The following is a 14,921-nucleotide window of genomic DNA, read 5'->3' as shown; positions in this document are numbered from 1 at the left end:
TGGAGATTTCAAGAAAAGAAAAGAAAAATGTTGGAAATACACATTTAAAGATTTTTTTTTTGTATGGAATTTCAAACAATGGAAGCCCTGTGTAAAGAGCAAGATTTTGTCTTGATAAATCAAACTTTTGCTTGGTAAAGACAACAAGTATTTTGATATGGATTTTTTTTTTTTTTTTTTTTTTTTTTTTTTTTTTTTTAACTTGACAGTTTGTTTCCAATACCTGTTTCTCTTCTCTCTCTCTCTCTCTCTCTCTCTCTCTCTCCCCCCCCCCCCCCCCCCCCACACACACACACACACTTTTTTTTTTTTTTTTTTAAAGCATTGCCCTTTCATCATCTTAAAACTCCACAGAGTTAATGAAAAACCCAAGTTGTCCAAAGTTGATTAAAGTCTCGGGGCACCATCTCTTCCTCCTCAGCGTGTATAGGACCTCTTCCAGGTGAAGTTCCCTTCCTCTGCACCCACACAGCTCTGCTCAGGAGCCCGTGGTCTTGGTCTCCTCATCACGGTGGGTCTCCTCCTACGAGGAGGGGCCATGTTGCCGGCCCTGCTCCTCTGCCACGCCTGACTGTTTTCTTCTAGTTTACCACCCCAGCTTGCCCCATCCCTCTCCTCTCCTTTCAGGAAATCAGCCACAACTCTGAAGTACTCCAGCACTGCGATATGACTCCAGATGCCTTCCTCCGCCTCCTTGCTTCCTGTGCTCCCTCCCTCCATCTCCTCCAGAGTGAATCCGCAGTGTCCTCCTCTGTCCGTCGACACCAGGAGGAAGTAAGGATTGCTCAGGAAAAGGGGAAGGGGCAAAGTGGAGGCCGGCGGGAGGAGGGGGTCGTCGCTGCTGCAGATGCAGAGCACAGGGACTGCCACCTCATCTGCATCTCTCAGCGGTTCATTCTTCTCCCAGTAGCTCTCCCAGTCCTTGGCTGGGTAAGCTCTTTCACCCAGTGCCCAGGCCACTGAGGGGGCCAGGCCCCCCGGGGAGTGAGATCCCGAAGAGGGGCCCTGCTGAAGCTGGGCTGAAGAGCAGAAAAGAGTCTCCTCAAAGTCCCTGAGGGAGGAGCAGCTGAGGGCCCGATCCACATCCAGGTCTCCTCTGAAGGAACTTGCATATCTAATAGGAGAACCATGAGAAAGAATAATATTATCACATTTATGTAGATTTTACAACCGCTAATAATGTATTTATTTATTTTTTTCCTCTCACCTGTGGAGCTGCATTTTCCGGTGGAATAACGCCCACCAGCGATATATGGGAGGCATGGCCGTCTCGAACCACAGTTGGCCCAGAAGCACAGGCGAGATGGCTGCAGCCGCTGTCAGGTATGTGCTCGATCCACACTCCCCCAGGTAGGAGAGGAGGATCCCCGAGCCTGAACCCTCACTCACTGCAACCATCTCAGAGGACGGGTGGCGGCTACGGACGTAAGCCACCGCCTGAAAACGAACGACACCAAAAGTACCGTTTATGCCAGACCAAACCCCACAATGTATAAAACTGTTTTTTTTTTCAGAGACATCTTGGACAGACATTAACGCTTCCCTGCGGATTAGTCCTAATAAACTAGTGTCAACAACAGGTCAACATTTCTGTATTTCCAATGCTTGATCAAACACCTCCTCCAAACACCTGCAGAACTAATGACTTTCCCATCAGTCTCGGTTTATCTGGTATATTTAATGACTATTAGCAAATATTGTGCTGACGATCTAAAATTTAGATTTGTGGTGAATATGAAACGGTGTTAATTTGCTGACCTTCGTGTTTAGTTCAGTTCCACTTTACTAAATTTATAGTTATAGAGCCACTAGCATGTCCGCATTAAACTAAAAATTATTTTAAGTAAACTTGATTCTTTGGATTATTTTCCTGTAATATCACAAAATATTTTTTTTTAAAAAAGAAAAAGTTAATCACACTTTCCTAGAAGGAAAAGTTGTCTTTAAATTGCCAAAATGTGTCACTCCAGCAGGTCGATAAAACAAAGATATTCAATTTGCAATAGTTTGAAAGTGGAAAAAAAATTAATTAATGAAATATGTAAGTTTTTTTCTGTACATAAATTTATCACATTTAAAAAAAACAAAAAACTTTCCCTCTAACATAAAAGTGTACACCTGCCATCTTGTGTAAATTCTGGGGGGGGGGGGGGGGAATGTTCTTTCTGTACCTGTTCAAGATCAGCTGGGTCTCCAAACTCAGTCAGTCGCGCTGTGGTCAGCGGGCACCTCGCTGTGCCTCGAGGGTGAAACACCACCACGTGAAAGCCCTGACGCACGGCCTGGTGGCACAGCGCCTTCAAGTGGGGCGTCATTCCTCCCCAGGACTGAGGGATGAGGAGGAGGACGGGAGGCGTCGAGGTGAAGCAGCCCAGCGCCTTTCCCCCTAACTGTTGCCTCCCCTCCCACCTGTGCCTCGTCACCGCCTCACCCAGCCTCGTCTCCACGGCCCAGTCCAGAGCCACGATCCCCCCGTCTCTCATCAACACGTGCTCTCTAGTGAACTGCGTGGTGTCTCCACGTTGCCCACACAACAGGCTGGACACAGTCTGGAGGTGGGGGTCTCCTCTGGGCCAGGCGGCCAGCCTCGACCCGGCCAGAGAGCCACAGTGACGGAGCAAATGTTTGGCCATGGCGGTAGGTTTGCAGATGAGCTTGGGTCCATCCGAGGTCTGAGTTGACGAAATATCTGTCCCCGGTGATTTGGCCTCCTGGGTTTGTGTGTCCTTACTCAGCGGCAGCTCCAGGATCAGGCAAATAATGACCCAGAGTCTCCAGCCTGCAGCCCTGACTGCCAGCCCCGTCCAACAACGTACTCTGGGCCAGCGGAGAACCAGAGTGAGCAGGAAAAGTAACAGGGACGGGAACAAAAAGATCAAATAGTCCCACACAAATGATGCCATTGTTAAGTACGGGTGATCGTCGTTAAACGGGAATCTTTGTGTTTTCTTTTAGTAGTTTAACTGTGATTTTCTTCAGGATCATCAAACCTAAAAAAAAAAAAAAATTCATGGTGTTTCAGGAACTAGTGTGAAAGTCCAGGCTGACATGTTGACTGATGGTCTGAACAGTCACCTTCTTTCTCCAGTTTGTCAAGAGGAGTAAAGAAAACACTTTAGTGATTGTCGGGGACACCAAAAAGAGAGCTGGGGGAAAGGTAAGTTACTGTCTCCACTCCTGCTGCTCCTCCTCCCTCCGTAAATCATTTACTACAAGTACAAGCTCGGATAGAAACTGCGCAAACACAGACCACATAAATCTGTTCCATTAATATTATGCGATTTTAGCCTTTGACCTCTTTCCATGTCTGATGACTTCTTTTGCATTAAATACCCGTTTATCTGCGAATACCAGCACAATTTTGAATCGCTGACAGAGCAGTCCTCGTAAAGTTTTCTTTGACTTTTTTATTTTCATACTTCCAAACAAATTTCATGTTCTCACTCCGATTTGAAGTTTGATAAAAAAAAAAAGGGGACAGTGTCGGGGACGCTTTATATACGGAGTGAATAAAACAATAGAAATATCTAATAATAGTATAATAATGGCCTTTTTTTGTGTGTGTAGTTTGTTTATTGTGATACCTGACTGCGACACTACTCCACTATCTGGAAACAAGAACCCTAAAGATTGGTTAATTGGTTGGTGACGCATATGGTGCCAGATGTGCAAAATAGAAATATTAGAAAAAAATGCTAATCGTTTGGCTGTGAAATATCTGCTTCAGTTCATTTCTTTACAAACATTTAATTCATATAGAAAATATCCCAGTCCGAGGGATCCTTACCAAACATATGACTTGCAGTAAATTGGCCAATAATCCTTTATTGGATTCTAATTATTATCAGTGTATATATATATAAATCAAATAAATACATATATAAATCAGTATGTATATATATATAAATGAAAAGGAGCGTATAAATCACAACAAAATGCTTTCTCTTTGAAATGAGGCAGAGGTCACTGCTGGCTATGCTCAAACAAAATGAGACACAAGCTGAAACGTAGCTCACTTCTTTCTTGATTTATACAAGTCTTCTATTCTAAATGTAGTTATGAGTGGGCTGTAATGGGATTTTTTATTTTTTATTTTTTAGTTTAATCAAACATTATTTGTACCCGTCCTACAGGTTGGTGTAATTACAGGTCTCTGACGAGCTGATTTTTAAGAAAGTAAAACTATTTGAGACGTTGTCCTCTACCGGTCTCTTTACGTACTGCAGCACAATCAGCTGTCAGGATCTGTAACTGTCAAAACAGGTTCATACCACCGGTCATCACCAGAAATGAAAGTGAAAGAACTCAGACACAGCTGAGCGCTCCGCCACCTCCTCTTCTTAAAAGTAACCTCGAAGGAGAAGTACCTGCATGTTTTCCCTTTACCCTCAGTCCTCATTCATACCCATGTTAATATAAGGCGCGTTAAAGACCATCACATTTATGAATCCGTTTTTTCCCCCACACAGAATATACTGAAACGACTTGTGCGCTAACGAGAGGGAACCAGAGAAAATAAACGTATCTGCTAATGTTAGAAAAATGACTCGTCAATTAGATACAGAAAGTAAAACAATAAGGAATCACTTGCAAATAAGAGAGAAAACAGAAGAAACTTTTCGGAGCCTGCTTGGCAAAGAGACTTTCCGGAGCCACAATGCAAAACAAGAGGAAGAGACAAATCTTTTTTTTTTTTTTCCATCAGCTAAACTGTGACTTTTATTTACTGAGCCACTCGACACGTGTGTGTTTGAACACAACAGTCACAGAAGAGGCTAAAATTCAGCTCTGTTGCCTCATAAATGTTTTGAAAAGCATCTACTGTCACGGGGCGTAAATCCACACATACTAACGAGAATTGTCTTTTATTCATGGTATTTTGTAAGATAAAAAAAAAAAAAAAAAAAATTGTGATTTCCTGAGAACACTAGATAATGATTTTCATCATCATTCATGTTGTGATGAATGTCATTGATTGTATTTCCTTTGGTTCTGTGCAAATTTGGAACAGCATCAATATTTGTGTGCAATCAGCAAATGTTTACGGACATTTTGTGTATATGTAGTATGTGTTTGACATATTAACCAAAGGCACAAGAGTTATAGTCAGTGTTGCTCCTGCATTCAGACTTATTCAAGTCAAAGTACAACAGACTACTAAAATATCTTTAAAGCACACAAACTAATGTAGAATGTCCAATTTTAGAATAATTTATATTTTTTTTTTATAAGATTACAATTCTGGATTCATTAATGCGTCACTTATTTTATTTTATTTTATTTTATTTTATTTTATTTTATTTTATTTTATGCTGGGTTGTTGCAACGTCCAACAGGTCCTGCCACAATACTCCGGTTTCACAACTTTAGTTTACTGGTTGTACTGTTTTATCTGTGTACTACGTAGATAAACAACCAGCCAAACTCCTTTTCAAGAGCCAGGAATGCGAGCGTGCCTGCTCCTTTCCTGACTTCACGCAACAATAAATCAGGTTGACAACGTTGAATCGGAGCGAAAGGCGCAGACGCTAATTACGTCGTACTGCATTTGACTGTCCCGACAAAAGGTGATGCCAAATTTGAGTCCGGAAATTACATTTCAATAAATGTGAAGACAATGAATAATCATTGGAGATCATTACATCCCCTTATCATCGTGCGTGTTGTTTGAGTCACTGTTGTTGTTGTTGTTGTTTTCAATTTGATCTACTTTCCTCCCCCTCCTCAAAGGTGACCGACTTCAGTCAGCCCGCAGTCCAACTGCTCTGAAAACTCTGTGGCGCTGAAGGGACGGGCGTGGACCACATCAGCCTCGGACAAGGCAATGGGACCGTGGGCACCGGCCTGACAGCTGGCAACAAGAACATAACTCTGGTGTCCTACACAGCGTCTCGCTGCTCCCCTGATGTGGAGCTATTGGTTGTGGACCAGGCGGGTATAATGTAAGGATCCTGTTTCTACACAACACAAGCTGTGACCACCAGCAGCCCCTCAGGGTCCACAAACGGCAGCTCTTGCATCTTTGTCTATAAGAGCTGTTCAGCCTTTTCTTCTTTGCCTAAATGTTAGGTTCAGAACTATAACATAGCGCTGATAGGATAAGAATCAAACCCACAGTCAGACAAACACAAGGCTTGGACCCAAATCTGAGTTTTACTTGCAGCAAGGGAAGTCCGTGCAGGGTCTTAGAGTTGTAAGCTCTTCACCTGGCATCAGCCAACTCCGAATCAGACTTCCCTCTTTGCTCCTTTTATTGTACGTATGGGGTTACAAAACATCACGTGATTACATTACTATAGATAAGGTCACATGTTCTGTAACGTGAGTGCATAGGGGTTCAATGCCCTTTGCACCCTATATGAGTATGTTTGCTTTTAATCAAAGTGTGTGCTAAATTAGATGAGTCAGTTCCTTTGTTGCAAGAGAGGAACTCGTGGTTTGTGTATGTAGTAGTGACCTTTCAACTACAGTTATCTACATAGATTAAAGAAAACTTTTCACACATAACAGTAACTTAATTTACACACTGACAATGAGTTACTATTTTTCCTAACATTCCCTCCTGTTTGTCATTTTGTAAATTCCTTAGATCATTGTGACATCAACATAACATCACTTGTTTTCACATTTTCAATGTATGCATCATTTTAGACCTTGGAATCATTTCACTCATTTTCAGGGGGGTCCCGTTCATGTTGCTGTAGGAGCACATAATTAAATAATGTGTTTGCCACCATCTTCTGTATCATCAACCGTAGGCAAGGAATAACACAACTTATGAGTACACAGAATATTATCAACACCGCGAGTACAGGCATGAATATCTTCAGTAACATATGCCACCATGGGCCTGTAGTCAACCAGGAGTACATATCCCAGCTGCCTATGCCAGGGTGGTCTTTGGTCATAACAGATTGCATTTGTCTCAGGACATTCATGGCAGTGGATATGTTGGTGTTAACCTCGTCAGGGATGTAAGTACAACATGTAGTTCCTATTTTCACACAGACACCTCCCTCAGATGCAGTCAGGAGGTCCAATACCATCCTGTTCTGGAGCACCATGAGGCGGAGTGCCATGATTTCTCTATTTTGGCCTTCATTTACTTTTATAGACGCATTTGCCCACACTTGGAATCTATAGTCAACAGTTTCCAAACGTAACATTAATTTTCCCACTCCTAATTGGGGAAGGGCCGCGAGGATTACTTTTGATGCATCAGTCCAGAGTTTACGGTCTTTTGGTACGTCAGTTCCCCATATGCTGTCGTGGGGCTTAACTCCGTTATCAATCATCCACTGATTTAATGTGGTGCATCGCTTCAGAGTTATGTGTGGCTGTGATAGCAGTACCGATATTATAGCGAGATGTCTTGCTGGTGATAAGAATGTCATTTTAGTTTGTGTCATCAGAACATCCACCTCGTGTGTGACTAGCAGTGTTAATTGGTGAAACAACACCACTTCCGCGGAGCACTGTACGGCTTGTGCTGCTGCGCATACTGCTCTTACACACGGGGGTAGTGCACACGCCACTGGGTCCAATCTTTTAGAGTAGAAAGCTACTGGCTTCATTTTTCCTCCATATTCTTGTGTCAGTACCGATGTCATAAACGGACCTTTGCAGTCCACTGTTTGTGTGAAAGGTTTATCATAGTCCGGTAGTCCCAGAACCGTGGCACTGGTTAATGCTTGTTTAAGGGCTACTAATGCTGTTTCTCCTTCTAGTGACCATTTAATCTTTTCAGAGAGGTTCATTGGACTTGCATAGATGAGATCTAGCAGGGGTTGAGTCTGCTCTGCGTAGTTTGGGATCCATAATCTACAGTAGTTACATAACCCAAGGAATTGCATCATTTGTCGTTTAGTTTGTGGTTTTGGTGTCTGCGTTATAGCTTGTTTCCTTTCTTCTTGTATGCGTCTTCCGTCACCACTGACCACATGACCTAAAAAGGTCACTTCCTCTTGCACCCACTGTAGTTTAGACAGTGATGCCTTATTTCCTGTTTGAGCGAGGTGTTTCAGCAATGCTATGGATGTGTGTATGCAGTGTTCCTTGGTGTCTGCTGCAATCAATATGTCATCGACATACACTATCACCTGTGAATGTTCAGGTGTAGGGAAATCTGCCAAGCAGTTCTGTATTGCCATTGAAAATATAGTGGGGCTATCACAGTACCCTTGTGGGAGCCTGGTGTACGTATATTTTCTTCCTTCTATTGTAAACCCGAACCACCCCTGTGAATCTTTGTCCACTGGGATGGAGAAAAATGCATTGCTTAGATCTACTACCGTAAACACCTTTTTATCTGCTTTCAACTGATTCAATAATGTGTGTGGGTCGGGTACACATGGGGCCATACTCTCAACAGCTTCATTAACCGCTCTTAAATCTTGAATCATCCTCCAGTTGTCTGAATCTGCCTTTTTAACTGGAAAAATAGGTGTATTACATGTAGCTTCGGGGGCTTCTATTAAGATTCCTGCTCTTATCATGTCTTTTATTACTGGTTTGATGCCTTTTTCAGCATCCAGTTTTAATGGGTATTGACGCACTCTTGGCCTATAATTTGTTTTGGCTTTAATTTTTACCGGTTTTACTGTAGTCATTAATCCTACATCTGTTTTCCCTTTTGACCAGAATGACGATGGGACTTGCATCAATTCAGGATAGTTCTTTAGATCAGTTATATATCATTCAACTATATCATCCTTGTATGCAGACAGGTGCACATGAGGTGATACCGGTAAAAACCAGTTCAGGATTTTCCGGTACATGGTTCCAGTCTCGTTTACTTCCCACCCAGACTCATCTTTTTTCCAGGTTTGGAGTTTGTCTCCTTTGGTTACGAAGGGACCTATTTCTTTCCACGCAGCTTTACTTGGTTTGGTGATTGACACGTGTGGTACAATGCCAAAATTGTAATACAGCTCTTGGGCTGGTTTGGATAGCACAACACTACATCCTGTTTTTCCTTTTCCATCAGTGTACATTGTTTTTAACGTGATTCTCTGAGGTCCTAGTTTCTGAACCTTTTCATTGTAGAGTAAATCTGGTCCTGGGGTATGTTTAAACCTCAGGGTCACATGCATCTGATCCGCATGTTGTTCTTGATACTGGCCTGTTTGTTTTTTCCTTGCAAACTTTAGGAGTTGTTCTCCAGTGTGAGTGGGGTCTGGTTGAGGCATGTCGAGGGACCAGTAGTAACAAGGTTCGCTATGATTCTGCACCACTAGTGTGTCGACAGCCTCCCCTTTCCCCACTGCGACCATTCCTTTAGAGGTAGGAACTATAGATATTTTCATAGCTAAGAGTAAGTCTCTCCCTAACAGGTTGACTGGACACTCAGGACAGATTACCACTGAACTTCGGGTTTCCTCTCCTGATTGTGAGTCTCGTATCCATACCGGTTTGGACGTGCGATGACAGTTAAGCTGTCCATTTGCGGATTTCACAAAAATCCGTCCATTTGATGGTGTTAAACCAGGCACGTGTTGTTTTAAAACTGTTTTGTCTGCACCTGAATCACATAAAAATGTGATGGGTTTTCCGTTTACTTCCAATTCTCTTGTGGGTTTTTCATGATCTCCCGAGAAATTTAATAATACTTCTGTAAGATCTAGTATGGGTGTCTCGTCCACACTACTTTGATCCTTTCCTCCTTTTTCCTTCTCTAGTCATTTATTGCGAAATGGGTTATGTGAGGGTGGTTGTTTGTATTCTTCGTCATGTTGGTCAGAGTTGTCTTCTGCTATGCAGTCTCGTGCATAGTGTCCTTTTTTGCCACACCTCCAACAACTGTCATCCCTGTCTCCGGGGTAGCGCAGTGGAGCCCATCCTCCTCTGCCTCTGCCTCTCCCCCTTCCTCCACGCCCCCTGCCTCTGGGCGGGCCGAGGAAAAAGACTTGTGATGGTTCCTCATAGTCTAATAAGTATGTGGCTGCTGTTTCTGCTGTCCTTTTCTTTTTCTTTTTTATAATACTTTGGGCGTGTTGAGCCCAGTTCATACACGGGACGAGTCCGTCTGTCGGGTGGTTAACATTGTGTTTTTTGATAAAGTCAGCTATGCTCTGGTGGAGGCCTGACATCAGAGCCTGTTTTAGTTGTTGTTGATATGGGCCATCTGGATTACCGTCGTCGTGTAGTCCGCTGTTCTGTCTGAATACTCCCTCCAGTCTTGTCCTGTATTCATGTACGTCCTCTCCTTCTTTTTGTCTACACTGTGCTATTTTAGCGTAGTCTGGTCTCCGTCGGAATACTTCGGTCATGCTGTCATACACAGGTTGTATCTGGGCATTTAGTTCTGCTGTACCGTAGCCTAGGACGTTACCATCCGCTGCTTTCCCTGTGTACACTCTTCTTACTCTATTCCAATTATATGTGAGACATCTTTTAAACGTTTGTTCTACTTCTATGCCATTTAGGCGGTAGGAGTCTCTTAACTGTTTATGTCTCTCTATCCATCCCTCCACATCAGTGACATAGTCTCCTAAGCTTTTACATGCTTCCGCACATTCGCTCTCCGTCCATGGTCTGTATACGTCAATAGTTCGTTCTTGGTCACCGTTTATGCCGAAATGAGGGTTAGCCACCGCCATTAGGGGGTATGTTTCAGTGTTATATTTTGGTGGGGGGTCGGGTCCTGTGCCACAGCCTTCACATTCGTTGTTTTTTTGTGTTATGCCATATTTTTCTTTATAGGCTGTCAACGTTGGATACACGCCAGCTGCTCCAGCTGTCTGACTTCTAGTTTTCATGGGACTAGTTAGTTGAGCTGCAGTCGGGCCTATTTCGTTTATCACTTTTTGTTCCTCTTCTATTTCCTGTTGTCTCTGGCGCTCCTCTTCTGCGTCTAATCTTTCCAACTCTCTAACTGCTCTCTCTGCTTCTTCCCTCCGCTGTCTATGTATATCAGACGGGGGTCCTGTCTCTTCATCCTGTTTTACGACTGCCGTGGCTTGCAGCGTAGCACACTTATCTCTCCCTGCTTTTTTCCTTTTTTTTACTTGCTCTAACCATTTTCTAGCTACACTTAACTGTTCTTCCTTTCGTTGCTTGTCTTTCCCTGTCTTTCCTGACATACTCAATATCAATCCTTCTACTACTTTCTTACATTGCCCTTCCACTAATCTTCCGTCAAACTCAAACTTTTTCTTCCAGTTATCTAGGAATCTGGTGCTGCCTGGATATGCCCGTTCCATAAACTTGGCGTCTCCCTCTAAGGCAGGCTTACTGTTTTCACTCCCCATTATGTCAATATTCTTTGTGTCCTTTACAGACTACGTGTCTTTTTCAGGACCTATTTTCCTTAATCCACTACTATGTGTACTTTAACAGACCACAGGATTACGTTTACACCGTTAGGTTTCCTCTTGTGCTGTTGTTTTCACTAGTGGCATTCACACACACACACACACACACACTCACACACTCGAGCTCTCTGTTAACCTCCCTTACGGCGGAGTTACCTGATTAACCTCCCTTACGGCGGAGTTACCTGATTAACCTCCCTTACGGCGGAGTTACCTAATTAACCTCCCTTACGGCGGAGTTACCTAATTGACCTCCCTTACGGCGGAGTTACCTAATTGACCTCCCTTACGGCGGAGTTACCTAATTGACCTCCCTTACGGCGGAGTTACCTAATTGCGCATTCACGGTTATAGAGCCGTACTCTTTCCTTACTTTTAGCGTTGTTTCTGTCTCCTTGGGTGATTCAGGATCCCGTCAATCGTCGTCCACCGAGGGGAGTTCAGACGTTATAGCACCGGCCTGGCCACGAATTCACGCCCCAGGTCTTTTTGCAGGCATCCTAGATGTCCTGGCTGTCGACAGACTCCGGTGTGTCCTCTCCCTCCCCACTGGGCGGCGATATCTTGGGATCCGGCTCGAAGGACCAAGTTGTATGTTAGGTTCAGAACTATAACATAGCGCTGATAGGATAAGAATCAAACCCACAGTCAGACAAACACAAGGCTTGGACCCAAATCTGAGTTTTACTTGCAGCAAGGGAAGTCCGTGCAGGGTCTTAGAGTTGTAAGCTCTTCACCTGGCATCAGCCAACTCCGAATCAGACTTCCCTCTTTGCTCCTTTTATTGTACGTATGGGGTTACAAAACATCACGTGATTACATTACTATAGATAAGGTCACATGTTCTGTAACGTGAGTGCATAGGGGTTCAATGCCCTTTGCACCCTATATGAGTATGTTTGCTTTTAATCAAAGTGTGTGCTAAATTAGATGAGTCAGTTCCTTTGTTGCAAGAGAGGAACTCGTGGTTTGTGTATGTAGTAGTGACCTTTCAACTACAGTTATCTACATAGATTAAAGAAAACTTTTCACACATAACAGTAACTTAATTTACACACTGACAATGAGTTACTATTTTTCCTAACACTAAACCTGACAGCAGAAATAGGAGAAGTGATCGCGTGAGTATTTTAGTACGACTGAAAGGAACGTATTAATCAGGTGCGCACATCTGGAGAGACGGCTGCTCTTATTGTGGTGAGAAGGAGACGCGGAGAAAACAAAGAATACGTGGAGAACGTGTTTTTACAACCAGTGTACACATTTCTGAGATGCCAGAGGAAACCATATTCAGACATCTCGTCTTTCCAGCGATGACATTTCCAACTTATCAAATGAACCGAATAATGATTGACAACCCACAACAAGAAGGAGCCACGAAATATCAGCAATTAAAAACAAATTCTTGCGACTCAGCATTTTCTCGCCTCTGGGTCATCCCAGCGTTTCTCTGCTTGGACGTCCCACCCAGTCCCGTTATTCAGGTGTGTGTTACCGAGGTTGTATTATTAAGCCTTTTTTTTTTTTCTCGCCTTTTTGTTTTTCCCACAGTATTAACTTTTTTGCTGATAATCTTCTATATAGCATTCTTGTTATATTTATATTTCTTCACTTCAATGGGATCAGATTTCCTTTTCCATTGCTGGAATCACTTTAACACACGCAAACCCTTTCTTTTTTTTTTAAATACAGCGATTTGCATCTGATTTCAATGACGCAATTACTCTTCGTAAATCACCCGTAAAACAGGTGTAAAAAAAATATCAAATCAGGCCCTCAGTTGGCAGTTGTAGATAACACTAATATAGTCCAATACCGTGCAACAACCCAACAATTGATACGGTTTAAGTTCCTCTCCTTGAAATGATTAAACCCTTATAAACTCTGTTGATCAAAATTACATATTTAGAAGGTCCTTCTAAGAAAAAATAAACCTCAAATACTTGAAAGTGTAACTGTAAATATTTCAGCTACACCTTCATCCTTGCTTGATTTATTCATTTGTAAATAGTCCCTTCATCTGTCTCCACCCATGGTTCCTCCGGTGTGAAACTCTGGCTGTCTGAATTTTTTTATTTTTTTATTTTGAGACTGTCAGAGTTTCACTACAGCTCCTCATTCTATCATGTTACAAACGTCACATGGACATGTAGAGATTAAAAACCTGTGAAATGACTCGAAAAGCCTAATTTATCTGCTGTGATCTATGGCTTTTTTTAACACTTGGATTTTATGATATATATATATATAGAGAGAGAGAGAGAGAGAGAGGTAGTACACAACAGCAATAATGAATTGCCAGTGTTGGATTGATGTCTGTTTCCCACTCTAAAAGTGTTTCCCTTTAACCTGAATCTAACCTTGTCCTAACCCCAATCACCGAGGGGTGCACTACACAGGAAACACTATGATTTTGTCTTCTTGTTTGTCCATGTTACATCATAAGACAGCCGAGTAGCTGCTGAAAGAAAACCATCTCTGTACTTCTTATCAACAATCAGAGCAAACACAAAGAAGTCTACCAGTCATGTTGGTAATATTACAAACATATTACAAAAAAAAATATTACAAATATTACAGTTTGATTCTTTAAACGAGACCTTAAAGAAGCAGAAGAAATATTGTAAACAAATTAATTAACATTTGTACAGTATTATTTGCTCTGACAAGTGTCACTGTGTTTCTGCTTTACTCTCATCTCCTGCCAATCTGATTTTTTTTTTTTAAGAATGTAGGATGTTAAGTACATTTGTTTATTCATTGGACACACATTTCCCTGAAAAATATACTTTTGTAAATGAATAAATAACTGTAAGGAGGTTAATAATGAATGGAAACACAGATTTACTAAAAACCATACATATTGCACATTTTTGTTAAACAGTGACAGTGGTATGAAATGGAAAATGAAACATTAAAGTGGAAGATCTGCTGTGCTGTTCAGGAAATGAAACGATGCCAAAGGAACAGGTCGAACAAGTCCCGCAGAACCCTGTTCTGACTGATAGCCATAATAAAGCAGGTGTTGACACTAACTCTTAAATGCAAAGGAGAGCAACAAGGTCAGTACTCCTTCAATTCATTGAGTAAGTCCTAAATGAGACCTGATGATGCAGATAATACTCTCATAAATTTATGGGAAAATTGTTAAGTTTAGTATTTTATGACTATTTACAGACTATGTGCTAAGTGCTTTGAATTGAAAGTGAATGCGTTATCGTGTGCATGAGAAGAGAAGACTCAGGGTTCGAGCTTGTTCTCCTGAGTAGGTAACAGAATGTATGTTTGCATTGTTGGTTCTTCGACTGTTTGTGTCATTGGAATAAGAAGGTACTTCTCACCACTATGCTTTTTGTTGTTGCTTGTTTTTAGAGTTTTAGGTTTACATCGCTGCTGGTATTATTGTGTGTATGCTGACAAGCGATTGATCAGAGTCGCAATTAACAAACATCATCTGTCTCATTTCTCACAACAGTCTTTTTAAAGTCCAACTTTCAGCTATAAAAAAGTACAACATTTTTGTCCTGTAACACACCATTATGAATTTTGCTGAATTGTTGATAGCACCTTTCACTAATTCGATAATAATCATGTTTAAAGAAGACATTA

At 42.1% G+C, this 14,921-nt stretch overlaps 1 protein-coding gene across 1 annotated transcript; it reads right to left on the bottom strand.

The window, feature by feature from the left end:
• Positions 1–297: 297 nt before the first annotated feature.
• LOC138195917 (protein ABHD15) lies at positions 298–2,974 on the bottom strand. The gene is made up of 3 exons (XM_069145566.1): positions 2,172–2,974; positions 1,208–1,437; positions 298–1,114 (listed from the first exon to the last, which is right to left on the bottom strand). Exons 1-3 carry the CDS (start codon positions 2,901–2,903, stop codon positions 418–420), a joined length of 1,659 nt encoding a protein of 552 aa, XP_069001667.1. The 5' UTR covers positions 2,904–2,974; the 3' UTR covers positions 298–417.
• Between the last annotated feature and the right edge of the window lie 11,947 nt (positions 2,975–14,921).

Source organism: Embiotoca jacksoni, unplaced genomic scaffold (assembly GCF_022577435.1).
Source record: "Embiotoca jacksoni isolate LCO1_2020_lvr unplaced genomic scaffold, fEmbJac1.0.p SCAF_13, whole genome shotgun sequence".
NCBI lineage: Eukaryota > Metazoa > Chordata > Actinopteri > Embiotocidae > Embiotoca > Embiotoca jacksoni.
This window is presented reverse-complemented; position numbering and strand designations above follow the sequence as displayed.